Below are 19,777 nucleotides of genomic sequence, written 5' to 3'. Positions count from 1 at the left end.
CTGTGTAGGCCTAAGATAATGTATATATTTGTGTTTTTGTTTTTAACAAAAAAAAGTTTTAAGAAGTTTTAAAAATTCATAGAATAAGGATATAAAGAAAGAAAGTGGCTGGATGCAGTGGCTCACGCTAGCATGTTGGAAGACTAAGGCAGGAGGATCACTTGAGGCCAGGAGTTCAAGACCAGACTGGGCAACATACGAGACCCTGTCTCTACGAAAAATAAAAATAGCCTGGCATGGTGGCGTGCAACTGTAGTCCTAGCTACTTGGGAGGCTGACGTGGGAGGATCACTTGAGTCCAGGAGTTTGAGGCTGCATTGAGCTATGATTGTGCTACTGCATTCCAACCTGGGCATCAGAGTAAGATCCTATTTCATATACATAATATATTAATATATAATAATACATATTATATATTTAAATATATGATATAAAAATGTGGTTTCACTTATAGGGAAACGTTGATTCAAGTAATGTTCCAAAATGTGTGAACCACCAGAGATATGGATTGTAATCTGGCAAGTTCATTTTCTTCTTACTGTTTTCCCATTGGCCACATAATTTGCTCCTGGCATATTTAAATATAGCCTGGCTCATGGGATTCCTGAAATTAATAGCAAATGTCTTGCCATATAAATATTTTGTTGGAAAAGTTAGCAGTCTGTGATCTTTAATGTCTCAAAATAAGAATAAGAACAAAAATAGTTAAGGTAACACCTTTTCTGAGTAAATTTAGCTGTTCAGAGAAATTAAATATGATCATTATGCTTAATAATCATCCCATTTAGTGTATGTTATGGTACGTACATTTAATGCAGTGCTAGCAGTATCTTTGAATTTGTTGCTCAATTTCTGGCACATTATAGGTAATTAATAAGTGTTTGTTGAAAAAGTAAAGACTTTGTAGAATCCTAACACATTTGGAATGTTTATACCTTCAGCTTTGATAGCTTTGCTTAAACAGGTCCTCAAAATATTAAGTGGAAATTTAATTCAGATAGGATTGATCTCATCTCTTCATCTCCACTGAACTTTTGAGGATGGTCAGGAAGCTTTTATCTAGGTGAACTCCTTTCTTCAGCCTCCTTCCTACACTTGGGAGGTCTTTCTTTGATTGTGACAACGTTGGTTTCTTTAAGCATTGCTATAGAAATGTGAGACTGGCGGACAGGTGTGAGTCCAGCAGCGTATGTGTCTTCAGAAATTCTGAAAATGCATTTCCTTTTTAGATTTTGAACGATTTAGATCAGCAATACACGGTCGTAAGAGAACTGAGCAACAGAAAGGCATATAGAGTAACAAAGCAGCAGTTCTGTTTCATGTCCTCAATCCTACTTCACTTGAGGGTGTGTTACACATTTGGTGTGTGCCTCTTTACTCATTTTCAATTTATTTGCACCTACACATAAAGTGTTTTTTGGAAATTCTCATTTGAGGCTGTTCAGTCCTCTCTCATCTATGAAGACTAGATTCTCCTCAGCTGCCTTGGCCATTATGCAGTCCAGGTGAGAGGTACATCATGGAGTCCCAAGTTGAAATGAACCACAGTCTAGAGTTCGACATTCGGGTACACCAGAGAGATGTTCATGCTTTTGGAATTGCATGCATACCAGATACGTATCCTTCTGGTGGGCCTGATTCTGCTCTAAGACTTTTTAAATGTGCACTTTTCCTAGGAGTTTTGAAGGTGCTTGAGAAACCTGGCTTGGGGCTGGTTTGGGAAGCATGCCCTGGGATGATGGCTCTCTACTTCTTCTGGGGCCTGCTTGTCTCTCCTGATATGAGCAAGTCTTGACCTGGATGTGTGGAGACCCTGACTCTCGTTATCCGGGCCAAGCAAGATGGGGGGAAGCACATAAATGTGCTGGCATTCCTGTGGTTGACCTCCCAGCTTGAATCAATGGATGCCCTCCACCCTGATGCTGGGGGTTCATCTTGTGAGTATGGGTCCTTCCCATCACCCCAGGTCTGCTTTCCCATGAAATCTCCCCAACTCACCCCCTCCCTAAGATTCTCATGCTCTTCCTTGATTTTTCTCCCTCTTGGGAATGTTGGGAGGAGGAGATGGACAGATCACATAAAGGGCTTGAAAGAATGCCTGGTACATTACAGGAGCTGGACACATGTTATGTGAACTATTATGGGTAATAGTAACAGCGTTAGCAGCAGCGGCATAATAAGGCCGCAATAAATGTTTAGCTGCTGTTATTTTTATTATTACATATTTGTCCTTTTAAATTTCAAGTTTCTGTAAACAGCAAGTCTTTTGCACCATTGCGTGCCCAGTAGCACTTGGGATACCCTCAGGCGCACAGGAGTCACTCTCTTCAGTTCTCTTTGCCTTGTTAGGAAAATTGGACTCTTTGGACATGATCTCGTGTCTGGGATCTTCTTCATCTGGAACAGGAGGGAGACATGTGAGCCCACATACCCCACGATGGAAAATATCTCTCGTGGGAATCTCTTTCATTTGTAAATGACACAGGCCATTATGCTCTTCCTGTATAATTTTATGACTTAGCATAATGACTCAAATAACCCTAACAACAGAGGAATTACAGCATCATTTTACATGACAGATTATTTCAATGGTTAACATGTTTTTCATTTCAATTAACATTCATTATTTTGTCTCTGGTTCAAAATAGCCACTATGTTAACTATCTGCTTTAGAAGCAATTAGTTTTGATTTGGCAAACAAATACAATATTATTTCTGAATAGGCAATTTGATAGTAACATGAAAGTAAAATGCATGTAATCCTTCTGTGCCAGGAAACACTCTTATTGGAGAGGGATCGTTCTCTGGTGGGTTCTTCATCCCTTTGAGCTGACAGGTCTCTGTCTTAGAGATGTGATAAGAGAACAAAGACAGGAGAGAAAAGAAGGTCCAGTTACTAGGACTGGTTATGTAAGCCTCATTTTTTCCCATCTGTAAAATGGAGTTATTAATAGCATTTACCCTCAGAGTAGTTGCTATGCGTGAGGAATCAGGGAGATGCGTTCAGGGCAATTAGACCGGCATGTAGTAGCCACATGAAACAAGTGGAGTGCTGCTGCTGGTCTTCACTATCTGGAATTGCTTTACTCCTTCAGCAGCTGTTCATATGCAGAGCAAAAACAGTTTTATCTAAAGTTATACAAACATGATAGATGGCAGAGTGTACTGAGTAAAATGAATGGCCCTCCTTCAGTGACTGAAAGAAAAAGTCAGCAATTCTCATGTTTTTAGCAGCTACTTTCCCCATTATTAAAATATTTTTGACACAGTTTGTTGAATTTCATTCGGCAGGATTATGTCAGGAAATTTACACCTGTACATGTATTTATTGCTAAAAAAAATTACTCTGTCTTGCCACCTGCTTGCTGTGGGGCCTGGCTGTGGTCCCATTATGCCATGGTCAAGTGAAAGGCTGGGTCACACTGATGTCATCAAGGACTCCCTTGGTGTCACCTGTGGGGGAGGTAGCAGGGTGTGGGTTGGTGAGGGTGGGGATATCTTAGTGGGGTCCAGTCTAAAGCAAGAGTGGGAAACACTGAGGTATAGAGTTGAAGGTTAAGGTTGATATTCCCAGGAACCAGGACAGGAGCACCTTGAAGAGAGGGTTTATGACGTGGGCAGTCCGTCTTGCTTGTAGCTGTTGCCATCTTAAAAGAGTGTGCTTATAGTCCTGTCAGCCACTCATGGAGAGTTGTTCTTGTGAATAAGATGAATGTGAATAGATTTGTTTCAATAGTATATTTTATAAAAATCCTCTGAGTGGGGTTCCAAAGAATTGTTTCATAGCAAATTAAGTCTTCAATTTGACAATGTCAATATGTGATTCTGGGCAGTACTGTTAACTTGTTAGAGGATCCAATTGTTATGTTAATTGAGTACTACCCAATAATGCTGGATGATAGTTTCCAGTGTTTGAATTTTTGCTCTAGGCTGCATGTCTTTATAAATACTACTAAACTTAGTATTTCTTCCTTGTATAAAAAAACACATAAAATATTGTGAGAAATATAGAAAAACATGATTTCAGCATTCTGATTTATCATTCCTGAATCCTGAAGATTAATATCTGCTGACAATTTGGAACCACATCATCAGAGGCCCTCACGCAGCTTTGGAAACTGTCTGACTTCTAGACAGAAGAGTGTGGGAATCCTTAGTCCGCTGATGCACAGGGGAGTTCCCTCCACCCATTTCTCAGTTGTTTCTAGAGTTTTGTGGGGTTTTTTGCTGAATGTTTTTTTTTTCATAGTCTGAATCAGGATTTCTGGAAACAAGAGCCTGTTGAATTCTTGTTGCTTAAAATAACACACCATTTTTGTCTTTGCCATAGTGCTAACATTTTCCAGAAATAAAAGGAGAACGTTCTAAAGGTCCAAAACAATATGTTCACTTATTGACTGAGTAGGATCATGTGCCAAGTATTGCCCATATTTCTAAGTATGGAAGCACCAACATGATTAAGGCCCAGTCACCTCCCTTAAGGAGTACATAGTATATTGAGGAAGAAAGACACAAAAAGAACTTTCACGTTGTAGTGAATGCCACAGTTGGGACTGAACAGGTTATAATGTTGGAAAAACAATGTCATGGTTAACTACTTGGGATGAAGTTTACAGGGTCAGCAAGACTTCACAGAAAGCAATGGATTTGAAGCTTGAACAAGGAATAGACATTGTTATGCAGATGAAAAATAATTGTCCAGTCGTATAGACTTGAATTTGCATGACACGTGGAAGAGACACTTAAGTGTTAGATATGGCTGGCTGGAGATAGAACTTAATAGGACTGCATGGTAGGGAAAACTGGTGTGAGCAGGAAGAGGGAGGTATCCAGCATGGGCTTCCCAGGCTTTTAGCCTGGGTGTGCCCCATGTCCTGTTGGAATAATAATAACCTCTTAACCTTTTGTCAAGTTAAATCAAGGTGCTTGCTTGGAAATTAGAGAGCCCAATCAGAAGTGGTCACAAGGCTTTGATGGAGTGGGAGTGCAGCCAGCCTGCCTGTGGAGGGGCCTAGGAGGCTTTCTGAGGAACTGATATTTTAGGCAAGCGGCGGAGAAAGGTGGATGAGGGGAGAAATGTGGGTCAAGGAAAACCCACATGATGGCACATAGGAAAGAGCTGGCTCTGGGAAACAGCTGAGAGTGGCTGGAGCAAAAATTGGTGTTGGTCGTGGTTAGTGTGCATGTGTGTGTTGGGGAGGGGAGACAGAATTTTGTTCTTGTTGCCCAGGCTGGAGTGCAGTGGCATGATCTTGGCTCACTGCAACCTCCGCCTGCCGGGTTCGAGTGATTCTCCTGTCTCAGCCTCCCGAGTAGCTGGGATTACAGGCGCCCACCACCACACCCAGCTAATTTTTTGTATTTTTAGTAGAGACGGGGTTTCACTGTGTTGGCCAGGCTGGTCTCGAACTCCTGACCTCAGGCGATCCACCCGCCTCAGCCTCCCAAAGTGCTAGGATTTTAGGCATGAGCCACTGTACCTGGCTGAAGATGGCGGTTTTAAGCATGAGAATCACATGATCAGATTTGTACCTAACAATCATTCCTCTGCTTCACAAACATAATGCTGGGAATTTGAGTATACTTTTAAAAAAAGATGGAGAATACACAGTTGAACAAAAAGGAATAAGAAATGCCAGTGATCTATTGATTATCTGTCTTCTTGCCATCGTGGAGGGCTTGAGGGTTAGAATTTTGTGTGTGGTGCCATCAGCCTGCAGGAGATGTGGCTGCCCCTTGGTACCAGCTGGGCTGGGGTAGATTTAGGGTTCGCTGGCCAATGAGAAGGCTGGCAGAACCTGCCGCTCAGACTAAATTGTTGTGTCACCCCAACTGACAAATAACTGTGACATTGGGCATAGCAATCTCATCAAGATACCTTCATTGGATTTCACTCTTCATTGACTCAAGAATGGAAATATCTCGAGTTAAAAATCTTAGTCCCTTGCCTTGACTGGGTTAGTTATTTTTTATGATTTGCACTGAATTGTGGGGATTAAAATACACAATAGCCAGGGAAGTTCTACTTCCTTGGGCTCACATATACTTGTACATAACTTTACATACTTGGCCTCTGGAAAGAGACTTCAGAATCATGTGCCATCTCCACTAGAGTCCTACCTTGTGGAGGTATGCAACAGCTGAGTTTGCCCCCATCTAACAAGTATTCTTGTTTCATTGGAATTGAGAGCATTCAGAATGGCTTGGCCTTTGTGCCCAGAGCCCCCAAGGTGTCCTAGGAGAAGTCAAAGATGGTTTTACCTGGGCATAATTCATAACCACCTGATATCAAGTACATCCAGCTTGCTCCTCTGCAGGTATAGAGCCAGGAGCAATGTTTCAAAGGAGTATTATTTATAAAACTGAAGCATGGTAATGAAAGTACAGATGCCAAAACAGGGGATGAAAATAGTCCCAGACTGATGCAGGTTTCCTGAACAACTTCCATTCAACAAATATAGATAATGTAACTTCGCCCTATTTCTCGGTGACACTGGGAAAGTCACTTCCTCTCTGTGTCTCTGGTTCCTTACCTAGAAAATAAAGTTGTTGAAGTAGAGTAGTTTTAAGGTGTTTTCTGGTTCTGACATTCTGTGATTTTGCGATTAACTATTGAGATACCACTGCAGTGGTCAGCACGTAGGGACCCCCTCCCCACCACCCCACAGGGATAGCATTCGGGATGCACCAGGCCCTCTGATAGGCACCAATCAGCCTCACCTCCTTGCCTCCCCTTAATGAATTTACTTTAATGGTGAAGTTCAGGTCCAGTGATAAAGATGATTTGTCATTAACTGGTGATTGATAGCTGGTTCCATCTTTTCTTCAAAGCCATTGGTTCAGTGTTTACGTCTTCCTCCCCTGACTTTGACTAAGCTCCCTCAGGCTTTTTTTCCTCTAGGGCATCATTGTACATGGTTATATCTGCTGCAGCAAAGCTGCCCACTCTTTGGACTTTATAGCCCTTTTCTGGGAACTCATAACAAGAATTGCTTCAGCTGTAGACATGCACACTGGGGACTGACCCAGGGGCAGGGCTGCCAGATGCCAGAACTTATTTCTGCATTTGCTGATTCATTATCAGTGTCAGACAATCTGCTGTGTGAATGATGATAAATGTCTGGTGTTCTGCTGAAGGAATCATGTACCCTAAGATTAACCCTATGCTGACAGCCCGCTCATTCTCCACAAGGAGTCCCACCCGCCATCCCTTTACCAGTAGCCTAGAACAAATCCTGAAAGAGTAACGTATGTTTGACGAAGGATAATAGGAAACCTCATGTCCATGTAATTTATAAATGGAAATAATAGACTTTAAAAAATCCCAGAGGGCAAAGCCAAGGTGAGCAGCAGCTGTGAAAACAGTGAGGTGTTGGAGAGACGACCCCAAATGACACACATATGGGTGCCCTCAAAGAATTTTCAAGCTGGTAATCTAGGTTGGGCTGAGATGCGCTAAAGAAGAGAGACACATCCCTGGACACTCTCTACAGCTGCGTGGATGCCATCCCGAGTCTAGCTACTGATCAGCCCCGTGACTTCACGCAAGACTCTGGCTCTCATTGAGTTTCCGTTTTCCCTACTAGTAAGACAAGCAAGTTGAACAAGCAAGGTGATTTCAAGGGACACTCATAAGACTTTCTTCTCTGGTTCTGTAGTTAGACAGGCTCAGCCCTGTGGCCTGCCCAGCCTAGGATCTCTGGGGGCCCCACGTGCTGTGCTGTGGGTACCTATTGATCCTCTCTGATATCACCTTCAAAGGTTGTTCCCCAAACAGACCTTTTTCCTCCTCCTGCCTGCCCCAAATTGCTAGAGTACATTTGAATTAGAATAAGAACCAAATTAACGGTGCTCTTGGCTTCATGCATCTTTCTTTCTTGCTTACTTTCCTTCATTTGGAAGAGGGTAGGTTACCCTAGATACCAAACCTGAATTCCTGAGGACTGGAGATTCATTCCACACCTGGTAGAAAATATTTCCTTCTTCCGCTTGCATGAATTTTTTTGAAAATAAAACGCTGTTTCAAGCCTGGAGACTGAGGATTAATCACATTTCTATGGTTTGGTAATTTCATCCTCCATGTGGGGGCAAGTAATAATTGTAGTAATGGCTACCATTTTGACTGCTTCCTATTTTGCAGGCACTCTGCTGAGTACTTCAGGTACATATGCTCATTTAATCTTCATAATATCCCCTTGAAGTCAATTCTATTTTCCTTCATTTTACTAATGAGGAAACTGAGATTTGTGCCATTAAATACCTTGCCAAGGTCGCACTGTGAGTGAATGACAGAGCTGAGATTTGAACTTGTACTTTCTGACTCCAGAGCCCAAGCTCTAACCATCATGCAGGAAGGCCAGTGCCAAACATTTCAAAGGCACAGAAATTGCCTGATTGATGGGCCATCCAGAGACCAGTATCCTTCAACCAAAACTCGGCCCCAGGCCCTGGGAGTCGCTCCAAGTGGTTTGCTGGGAGAATAGCTTTGGCTAAGAGAGGAAGGGTGGCAGTAACTGCAGGCCTTTATTTCAGTGGTTTATGATATAGTGATGGGGTTCCTTCCGTGGACATAAGCCATCCTAATAGCATCATTTATCATTATGACAAAGGTTAGAATCGGGGGAAACTTGAGCTGGAATGAAAGAGTAGAATTCTGATTATTTTAACAGTTGAAAGTGACATCACCTCAGAGCCTCTATCAAATGGCAAATTGGAAGCTGGACTGAAATTACTTTAAAATATATCCAGAGATAGTTTTCTACAGCTGTGATAAAGTCTTTCAGTTGTGTTCGGAGGTGTGCTTTTGTCTAAAGCACTCATTGAGATGCCTGTGCGTCATCCACACAAAAGGGTGCCTGTGAGCCCCAGGAGAGTCTCAGACTTTGGGGTGCTATTCTCTGGGCATCTGTGATATGCCACATATGGTATTGGGGCTGATTAAGCCATATTCCCTCACTGTTGTTTTTTTCTGTGTGTTGTAAAAATCTTCCCATGTCAGTAGTCATGTTTTCAGTGGCTACATTGTTTTCCTCAGTCCATCTGGTTTGTTGAATCTATGCTTCTGGGACAAAATCCTCTGCTTCCTATCAATGAGTTGGAGCAAATGGAAGTGCTGGCAAAGGCCCTCAGGATCCCTCGGCCTGGTTGCGTAGTCCTTTATTTATTTGGCCTTTTATTCTGGGAACCTAGAGGAAAGACTCATAGCGTCTGGAACTTCAACTAATTTATCCCCTTTTTTTTCTCATCTTTAGGCAAAAGAAGGGGAACGTGGCCCACAAACACTGGGTTGGACCTTCGAATTTGGTCAAGTGCAAGCCCTGTCCTGTGGCACAGTCAGCCATGGTCTGCGGCTCGGATGGCCACTCCTACACATCCAAGGTTGGCTTTCTTGTCTTTTTTTGTCATCAAAAATACTTCATGTCAGCTTGTTCTAACATGTCTCTGTGCCAAAACTGGGGCTTGGGAAGTGTGGTGGGCTCCGGGCCTTGCCCTTCAGAAGCTGCCGCATGAACAGACTCAGAGATGTTCTCTGGCCATGGAGACAAGCAAAATAAAAATATTCTATCCTGTGTAACTGGGCTGGTTGAAGGGTAAGAAGAAAGGATGATTCTGAGAGTGGCGTGTGATCCTGAAGTTAATCTAGACAAGCTTCCTGGAGAAGGTGGGATAGCCAGCTGTTCAAAAGAGGCAAGTCACATTGCTCGGCTGATGGGGAGCAAACCGGTAAGGGAGGCTCAGGATGCTGCCTTGTGCCAGTGCAGCGGGAGGAAGGGGTGTGATGTCAGTGTACACCTAATCCACACTTACTGCACATCTTGAATGCATCTGCCCTGCACAGGCCCCAAATAAGGCACTGTTCTTTTCTAAGGGGGTGCTTCAAGGATTCACAGACTAATGGGGGTAGGGACAAGTGTGTGACAGGTCATTTTAACTCAAACCAACAAAAAGAAAATGATTTCATAGAAAAAGGGGCTGGGATAAAATATGTCTATTTGTATTTATTGGAGGGATGAGGAAAGGCTTTGTTTCTGTTGGAAGGATGAGGAAAAGCCTCTTCTAGAGGGGCATTTCACCTAAGCTAATAATAGGATTTACAGGCAGGGAGGCAGGGGTTATGGAAGTAGAGAAAGGAGGTGATAATTTGTTCTTGGAACTCTTTTTGGGTGAAGCATGGCCATTTGTGTTTGAGAATGGGTACCGTTTTACCAGGATAATGGAACTCTCTTTGGGTGAAGCATGGCCATTTGTGTTTGAGAATGGGTACCGTTTTATCAGGATAATGGAACTCTCTTTGGGTGAAGCATGGCCATTTGTGTTTGAGGATGGGTACCGTTTTACCAGGATAATGGAACTCTCTTTGGGTGAAGCATGGCCATTTGTGTTTGAGGATGGGTACTGTTTTATCAGGATAATGGGACTCTCTTTGGGTGAAGAATGGGTATCGTTTTACCAGGATAATGAACTAAAGGGAAACCATAGAATTGATGGGAGTTTGTTTCTTCATTTTCATATCCTACAACCACCCTCTGAGGGTCTCAACACTGTGGTAGGCACAAAGGAGCCAGCATATGGGTGTGTGTGTCAGGGTTTTCTGTAAGACATGGTGGGTGGAAGTAGAGCTCTTGCCCTCCCCATCTCCTCCAGCCAGAGCTACACCATTTTCATCTGTCTTCCTGTTTTTCTGTGTAAGGTTTAACTTGCAGAGTGGAGTGCGTGACTAAAGAGAGTTGCTGTAGGGGACATCGTGGTGATGGTTCTTGGGCCTTTCTGCTGGGACCTCCTCATCGCCATGCTCGCACTGCACAGACAATTGGCAACTTCTATTCCCTGTGATCCCCTCACCACCTTGACCCTCACACCATGGAGATGTCACAGGCCCACGGTGATCCTCACTGCTTGCTGTCCTCAGAGACTTATCAGGGTTATTTAGAGGCTGTGACCACTTTTCCCTACTGATTTTGTGATGCGTGGGTCATATATCCTTAGGATTTTGTCCACTAATAGTTGAGTTTTATCCTCCCAGGTATTCACATTGTTCTAACAAAGGAGAAGAAAAGTGTGTTTCTTACAAACAGGAAAGTGGAAAAGTACATATGTCTGGCTTGTACTCAGACCCGTGGAATCTGCTTTAGGATTCAATAGCGTATTCATTGTTTGATTGGTTCCTTGGTTCATTCAATAGACATTTGAGCCATTTCTAGTGCCAGGCACTGTACTAGGTGCTGGGGAAATTTATAATATAGTGGGAATAAAAGAGTTGGCTCTTCTTCATGGCCAGACTCAGGAATCCTTAACTCTGTAACTCCAGACCTGTGCTGTGAGTTAGAAATTCTTTGTCTAAGATTATAGCCTTTCTCAATAGCCATAGCCCATCTCAGCTTAATTAAACCCACACTTCCCCGTCCCCTTACTCTTTTTAGCCACTAATAGATTCAACATTTTTGATAGTTTGTAGTAATAGGACTTGCTTTTGACACTCCAGCCATGTCTGGAATGGTGGATTTAAAGGGGACACTGATAAGCCATTTCTACCCCTCATTGCCAAAGGCAGATCAGGCCATCACTGCCTTTCCCTTAGGGCGCAGATGCTAGGTGTGTAAACAGTCATCTGGAGATGCTGTTAAAATGCAGATTCTGAGATGACCGGGTCTGACATCTGTACTTCTAGCAGTTTCCCAGGTGATGGCCAAGCTGCTGGTCCACAGACCACACTTTTAGTAGCGAGGATATCAGTGTTTATAGGACCCTTCTAATAGGTCTCCCTGCCTCCAGTCTGCCCCTTCTGCTACCCCAAAGTCCATTTCCACATATCCAAAGAGGGGGAATTTTTGTAATAAAAGTCTGTGTGTCTCCTGTGCTAAAAATGCTTGGCGAGCTCTCCCTTGCTACTAGAACTGAGCTCAGGCTCTATTGTTATTAACAGGGCCCTCCAGAGCCTGCCCCCTTTTACTCCAGGTCACTCATCATAGAAAGAATCTTTCAATGATTTGTTCAGCAGCTCTTATTGAATACTTGCAGTTGTTGTACGCACTGTGCAAAATATGGGGTAGGGGCAGTAAGGGACTAAGACAGGCACCATTCCTGCTCACTTGGAGGTTACCATCTGGTAGGGGACACAGAAATAGGTAACCAAGCAAATAAATATGTAATTTCAAATTTTAGTAAGCGCTACAAAGCACAGTTCTGAGACAGAGGTTGGAGAGAGACTTGCTTTATGGTGATGGTGATCTGGGAAGCTGTCTCTGAGGGGGTGTCCTTTAAACTGAGAGTGGAGGAGTAGAATGTTCCAGATAAAGAAAATAGCATGGGCCAGTGCAGTAAGGCAATGTGAGGTGTTTGAAGAACCGTGAGGATGCCCCTGTGGAGAGACACGAGATGAGGAAGAGAGGGAGGATATCAAAGCCGTCTAAGCAGGGACAGCTGCCTGGAAGACGAGAAGATGATCTGGCAATTCTAGGCTTGAGGGATACTCGGTATTGTAATTGCCTTAAGAATGTGAGATCCCAGAGGCAGAGACCTTTTGTAGTGGCTGCTCAGGCATGGGGTGCAGTACATAGTGGCTGCTCAGAAAACATCATTACCAAGAGAGGAGCCAAAAAAGAGTCTAGCTGAGAAGGAATGGGGAGATTCCAGTACACATAACTCAACTTGGAGTTGAGTCAATGGGGTGGAGAGAGCTTTGCAATAGAAAAAAACAAGCCATCCCTATCCTGGGCCAAACTGCTTAGCTGAAAACCCAACCTGGGGCTCTGGCAGAGATTTAGCAGCTCCTTGCAATGTTTCTCTCTTTGTGAAGATCCTGTTTGTGGTGTTCAAATTATTCCTTCCAGCTCTGGAGCAAACTGATCCTCAGCCTGAGACTGGAGATGAGCCATGAGATGTCTGAGTGCTCAGGACCGTTTGGGCAAGTGGCGTATTGTACATCAAACCCCGGTACAAACCTGCTCGCTGACCTCCGTCTCTCATTCACAGAAGGAGCTTAAAATGCCAGCTCCCTGTGAACCTTGAGCTGCAAAGAGCAGTGGTAACCTGTCAGAATGGCTGAAATGCTGTCAGTTGCCCAGAGAATAGCTCTGGAAATGTTCGCTGGTCAAAGCCTCCTGGTAGTTTGGGCAGGAAAGTTGACTTTTTGGATATGGGAATGTTGCCTGCTTACAGGTACTTAATAGCTTGCTTGAGAGTCAGGATTAGGATTGAGGATGACCCTTTGCAATGACTCCTGATTCTTCATAAGAGGAGCGGCATGTACATACTGCTGGGCCTGGCCCTTAGACCTTCCCAAACAGCATCCTGATGTTCCTTTGGTGTCTTTAAGTTCCTGAACCAGCCTGACCAACTTCTCAGTTTCCCAGACCTGCTGAACCCTTTTCCTGGGGTGGAAGAAGATGTCTAGAGCCCTCTTACCAAAGGTTGTAGTATTCTTCTCCCATATTCCATATAGGATATACCGAAGCCCCAAAAGACAAGGATAGTGGGAGTTTCACACCCATGGTCTCCTGCCTGGATATCTATGATCTATTCACTTCTATTGGATGTTAAAGGGAAAAGAGTGGTGGGAGGGGCACTGCAGTAGTGGGAAATGGCATGGGTGTTTATTCTTGGCATTAGTGTGCTGGTCTTCTGTCTTATGTGAACATCTAGAAGTTTGTGTTTTCTCTTTCTTAATGTAGTGGGGCAAATATTACTTAATCCGAAGCTGTGCATTGATTACTGAAGACTTCTGAAGCAGAGGACAATTCTAGACCCCTGAGGCTTCCTTCCAAGAGGGCTATTTCAGTCTGGTTGGATTGACTACTGGAGTGTTTTAGACATTGCTCCTAAATACATGGCCACTTATTTATGGAGGTTCAAAAAGATGATTTAGTCTCCCAGACAAAGCTGTTGGAGACCACCAGTAGATGCAGATGCTCAATTAATAAGAGTGAATTAGTTAACTGTAAAGGAGCAAATGACTTCCCATCCCATGGAGTTAGAACCTTTTTTGGATCATTGGTGTCAGGAAACAAAGGACAGATGAAACCATGATGCATGTGTAGCTGGAGGTGATTCAATGTCATTAAGTCAAAAATCATAAAAATTAGTTTTGGCAAAAATATATTACTGCCCCTGTCCCATCATCACCAGGGAAACCCACACTCCATAATATGTAGTCACACTTCTCCAGGTGAATTGTTTACTCCTTCAAGACGGGTTCCACGGCTGTGGGAGCATCACTGGCACAGCTGGAGGAAGAAACCTGAGCATCTTCCTGTCCTTGATGCTGGTATCTGTCCTCGCGTTTCATCAAACGAGCTTTCCTTCTGCTTCTGGGTCCCCAGTAGTCAGAGGTTCCTAGAAGTGGGGGATGCATTGAGGAGTCTTTGTCTGCAGCAGGCCTCTTCTGTTGCCCTGATACCAGGGACACCACTCAGAGCTGTGTGACTCCCCCAGGATCAAAGATAAAGTACACAGGAAGGAACAGAGTCTTGAGATGAAGGGATATGAGATGTTACATGGCAATAAATGTTTATTCAGACGCTATAAAGCATAATCCATAAAAGATAAGGTACAGAAGGGCACTACAGGGAATTGACAAATGGAAGGCCAACAGTGCAGCTGGTTTGAGAGTGTGATATAGACTCTGACCCTCGCTTGGCTTCCAGGATCACCTAGTAATTTCTTAACTACTCTTGATACTACATTTTTATGGCAAGGAAGACTGAAGTAAATTTCTGAATTTATTGAATTCAGAAATTCAATAAATATGTATTGAGTTCTTTTCTCCTCTGTTCCATACACTGTGTTAAATACTAGGGATATGGCAAAAGACAAAATAGACAAAGCCCCAGTTTTCACGGAACTTACAAGGAAGATAGACAAATTGAAAACTAGTCTCCTTTCATTAGAATAGGTGTTTAGATAAGGGACATTTGGGAAACTGCAGGAACACAGAGCAAGGCCACTTCAACCAGTTTGGAGGTAGAAGGAGTCTTCTTTGGGGAAGCAATAGTTCAGGTGAGATCTTAAGACTGGAAAGAGTCAACTAGAGTAAGAGCTGGGGGCACAGGAGCTCATTCAGTCAGGGAGGAGGGGGTCGAAGAGGTGAGAGAAAGCATGGCACCTTGAAGGAGCTGGTGACTGTCAGTGTGGCCAGGTCTCATGTGAGGTAGGGAAAGGGGTTCACTAGCTGTAGAAATGAGGCTAGAAAAGTCACCAAGGGCCACATTTTGCAGGGGCCACATGAAGGGGTTTGGACTTTACCTGAAGAGTATTGGGGAACCTACCAAAGGCTTATATTTTTGAGTATGCTTACAGTGGCTGCAGGGTAGGCATGGTTGGGGCAGGATTGGAGGCAGGGTGACTATGAGAAGCCTCCTGGAATCATCTAGGCCTGGTGTGAGGGAGGCCTGGATTTGCAGAGAAGGTACAGGGATGGATAGAAAACCATCTAAAAAGGTATTTAGGAAGCTATAGCTGGTCTTAGCAACTATTTGAATTTCAGATATAGAGTCATTACAGCTCTGAGCCCGGGAGGACTTTACCTTCTTCATCTTAGCAGGACTTGCAAGGTCCTCTTGCCTGCAGCTTTGTGGTTTTGTCCTGGACCATCTGGGAGCCCAGCACTTCTGGAATCCTTTCCTTTCTTTTCTGTTATCAGCATAGAAAGAGTAAAGCTTGCTGGGGGCCTGATTGCCAGCTTTTAATTCTGTCTGCTGGAAGAGAAGCACTGATGCTGCTGACTGGACCCTGGGTAGCCCAGGCTTTACCCAGGTGGGCAGTCCCAGGCTTTCTCTCTCTGGAGGAGAGAGCTGCTTTAGAAAATGGGAGGAGGTCTGGTGAGGAACTGGGCTCCTGGGAGCTCAGAAAGGAGCAGAGGAGGAGGTTGCTACTGCTCCAGGTCCTGGCCGTGGTTGGGGTGGGGAGGGGTTCTAATTGTCAGGCCTCCTTTGATAGGACTGTATGGACTTCTCTCATCTGGGCCCACCTGACTGAAGCTCAGACGTCAGGGCTGACTGCTCACTTCCCAGCACTGGGCCTTGTCTTTGAGCAGAGGGCTCACCATGCACCCACCACCACTGTGAATCTTGAGAGCCAGCACCGTTCTCTGGCATCAGCTTGGCTGTTGGTAACTGGCGACCAAGCAGGCAAACACCCGTCTGCTGTCACTCCCCTCTCCCTGACATTCTCTTCCTTAATTGCTGTTAAACAATTAGCAAATGGCTCATTTATGTCTCGACACAGAAGAGAGATGCAGAGTTAAGAGCTGCTGTGGAGGAAAATGTTCCTCTTCCCTTCTGCCTGCGCACGTGAGGGAGTGGAGAGAGCACTTGCTTTACAGGGTTGGCATTTCTTTCAGCATATTGTCGCTGCAGATTATATTTTTTTTTCAGAGGCATCTTAATAGTTTCCAACAATTGCTACCTTGTAAAGGTCATGTTTGAAGTTCTTGGCAAGTAGAGTCTGTATTGGCCCACATTTCCGAACAACAGGCTATTCTTGGGGTTGGAGCAAATCAGGGGTGTGGATGTGTAAGACTTCTCAAGATGGCTTTAAGCTCAGCATGACTTCTTTGTTTCCCACAGGCTTTTATGACCTTGTGACCATGTCAGGCATAGGAGGTTTTTATGTGTGGCTACTTTTCTTTTACGCAGAGTTGAGACTGTTGGTGTTTTCAGGAGTGTTTTTTCTGCTCCCACCAGACCTGTGGGTTGAAAATTGGCTTTACTTGCAAATGGCTTATTGGTGATGGCCTTGCTTCTGAATAAGCAGAAAATAAAATTATTGGAAACTGAAGGCAAAAGATTGCACTTGCACATGTTGTGCATCGACAGGCTGGAACACAATGGCAATAGCAACGGCGTTAAGGATGAGAGAAGCAGCAGCTGCAATTAGGCAAGTCACTGGGTGTTCCCATCTGTGCAGCACTGAGGGGAGATGAGAAGTTAAAATTCTGATTTCATCTATGTCTACTCTTGGGTGGGAAAAAGAGACTTGTGCAGATAGACCGCAGTGGACACCAACAGTCCAATAAGGCAGTGGTCCCCAACCTTTTTGGCACATGGACCAGTTTCCTAAAAGACATTTTTCCCCCTGGGCCATGGCAGGGGATAGTTTGGGGATGATTCAAACACATTACATTTACTGTGTACTTTATTTCTATTATTATTGCATTGTAATACACAATGTTGTATAATTATTTTGTTGTAATGAAATTAATTATACAACTCACCATAATGTTACATCAGCAGAAGCCCTGAACTTGTTTTTCTGCAACTAGATGGTCCCATCTGGGGGTGATGGGAGATAGTGACAGATCGCCAGGCATTAGATTTTTATAAAGAGCATGCAACCTAGATCCCTTGCATGTGCAGTTCACAGTAGGGTTCTCACTCCTATGAGAATCTAATGCTGCCACTGATGTGACAGGAGGCGGAGCTCAGGCAGTAATGCTCGCATGCCCACTGCTTATTTCCTGCTGTGGGCCGGTTCCTAGCAGACCACAGACCAGTCGCAGTCCATGGCCTTAGGGATGGGGACCCTGCAATAAGGCATTTGGGTGGTAGATTTTATTATTTTGATTTTGTTTGTGTTAGTCCATTATCTCACTGCTATAAAGAAATACCTGAGACTGGGTAATTTATTTTTAAAAAAGAGGTTTAATTGACTTATGGTTCTGAAGGCTGTACATACTTCTGCTTCTGGGGAGGCCTCAGGAAATTTATAATCATGGTGGAAGGTGAAGTGGAAGCAGGCCCATCTTTATGGCAGGAGCAGGAGGAAGAGAGAGCGATGAGGAAGATGCCACACACTTTTGAACAACCAGATCTCCTGAGAACTCTTACCATGAAAACAGCACCAAAGTAGGGATCAACCCCCATGGTCCAATCACCTCCCACCAGCCCCACCTCCAACACTGGGGATTATAATTCAACATGAGATTTGGGTGGGGACACAGATCCAGACCATATCACTGTTGCTTAGAAAAAGCCAACAAATGAAGTGGTATGTGTTTGGAGAAGTACTCAGTGGCATCTAACCAACTCCATGCGATTTTGCTTTATACATTCAACAATTTGAGGGTTGGGGACAAACACTCAGTGTCAGATGCCTCAATTTTGCCTTTTCCACTCAGTCCTTACTCATTTTCAACCTTTTTTCCTCAGCCAAATATCATTTAATAAAAAGAGCTAGTTTACATGATGTGAAAATCCTCAACTATTAGTTTAAATAGAGTTCATGCCCTAGTTTTGTTAGAATCATCCTCTTTTCTGATTTTCAGGGCTTTTGGAAGGAGCACTTTGGAATGATAGTTAAAATATTAATGGTGCATTAGGATATAGGTTGTAGATGCCATAACAAAAACCCAAATGAAACAGAGGCTTATAATTGGATTACATTTTAGCTTTTGCTCCTGTAAACATTTACCAAGGTAAGCAGCCCAAGGCTGATGTGCAGCCTCCAGACTGGCGACGACCAGGATCTTTTTAGCCTGCTGTCATTCTCAGTAATTGGAGTTGTTGAGCTTCTGTCTCTGGGTCCAGGATGGCTGCTACATCCAGCCAGTAGGATGGAGGAAAAGACAGGGGGCACAATTGCAAAGCCACCAGTGTTACTTCTGTTTACATCCCACCTGCTAGAATTTAATCGTAAGTCCACTGCAAGCTTCAAGGGAGGCTGGGGAATGTCATTTTTATTATAGGCAACAATGTATCCAGCCAAAATAGGAAAGTTACATTTTTAAAAGAAGGACAAAACTGGGCATGGTGGCTCATACTTGTAAACCCAGCACTTGGGGAGGCCAAGGTGGGTGGATAACCTGAGGTCAGGAATTTGAGTCTACTCAACATGGTGCAACTCTGTCTCTACTAAAAATACAAAAGATAAGCCGGGTGTGGTAGTGGACGCCTGTAATCTCAGCTACTCGGGAGGCTGAGGCAGGAGAATCTCTTGAACCCGGGAGGCAGAGGTTGCAGTGAGCAGAGATCATGCTATTGCGCTATAGCCTGGGCAACAGAGCAAGATTCTGTCAAAAAAAAAAAAAAGAAGGAGAACAGAGTAGATATCCAGCAGTCACTACCACAGTGATATTTAAATAATAATAACAATAACAACAGAAAAATAGTAATTATTGAGCATATTAAGTACTATCACATTGTGCTAAGGGCTACAGTATTCTTTATTTTATTTTCTTTATTATTTCATTTAGCTCTCACAGTAAACCTATAAGGTAGGTACTATTGTCAGTCCTAAATTGAAAATGAGAAAACTGAAGCTATACAACTTTTTTCGAGGTCAATATGGCTAGTAAGTAGCAGAGTAGATATTTGAACCCTGGTCTGTCTGACTCAGGAGCCACCATTTTTACTTCCACAAGTGAAAAACCATCTGAAAAGTAATGTAAAATACTAGTTGTAATATCAGAATGCTTTTGATTTTAATGACAGAAACATGACTCAACCCAAAAAAGGACACTTACTGGCATAAAAGACTAGAAAGCATATTGGGGTAGCCAGGCCTTAGAGAAAGAAGGAAACTTTCAGTGTTGGCACCACTCTGTTTCTTTTCATCTCTCATCTTTGTTTGCTTCTACTTGTATTTATTCTGCAAAGAGGCTTTCTTCCCTCAGCAGAGAATAGGGATTTTCATAGCCCGAGATTCACTTGCTCCCAGTCTAGAAACACCAAAGAAATTTACTTATGTTTTAACCCTGGCAAAAGATTCCAACTAGCTCATTTTGAATCATGTGTCCTTCCCTTAATTAAATATTATATCCAGGCTGATATGGCCCTATAGTTGG

At 43.6% G+C, this 19,777-nt stretch overlaps 1 protein-coding gene across 1 annotated transcript in view; it reads left to right on the top strand.

Annotated features, from left to right (window-relative positions):
• The window catches only part of SPOCK1 (sparc/osteonectin, cwcv and kazal-like domains proteoglycan (testican) 1), a gene marked incomplete at its 5' end in the record, with an annotated part of 536,813 nt that overhangs the window by 395,044 nt on the left and 121,992 nt on the right, over positions 1–19,777 (top strand). The window contains one exon of the mRNA XM_011969295.1: positions 9,252–9,378. Coding sequence (XP_011824685.1) covers positions 9,252–9,378 — 127 coding nt within the window. The remainder of the gene's footprint in view (positions 1–9,251; positions 9,379–19,777) is intronic.

Source organism: Mandrillus leucophaeus, unplaced genomic scaffold (assembly GCF_000951045.1).
Source record: "Mandrillus leucophaeus isolate KB7577 unplaced genomic scaffold, Mleu.le_1.0 Scaffold88, whole genome shotgun sequence".
NCBI classification, from domain to species: Eukaryota; Metazoa; Chordata; class Mammalia; order Primates; family Cercopithecidae; genus Mandrillus; species Mandrillus leucophaeus.
This window is presented reverse-complemented; position numbering and strand designations above follow the sequence as displayed.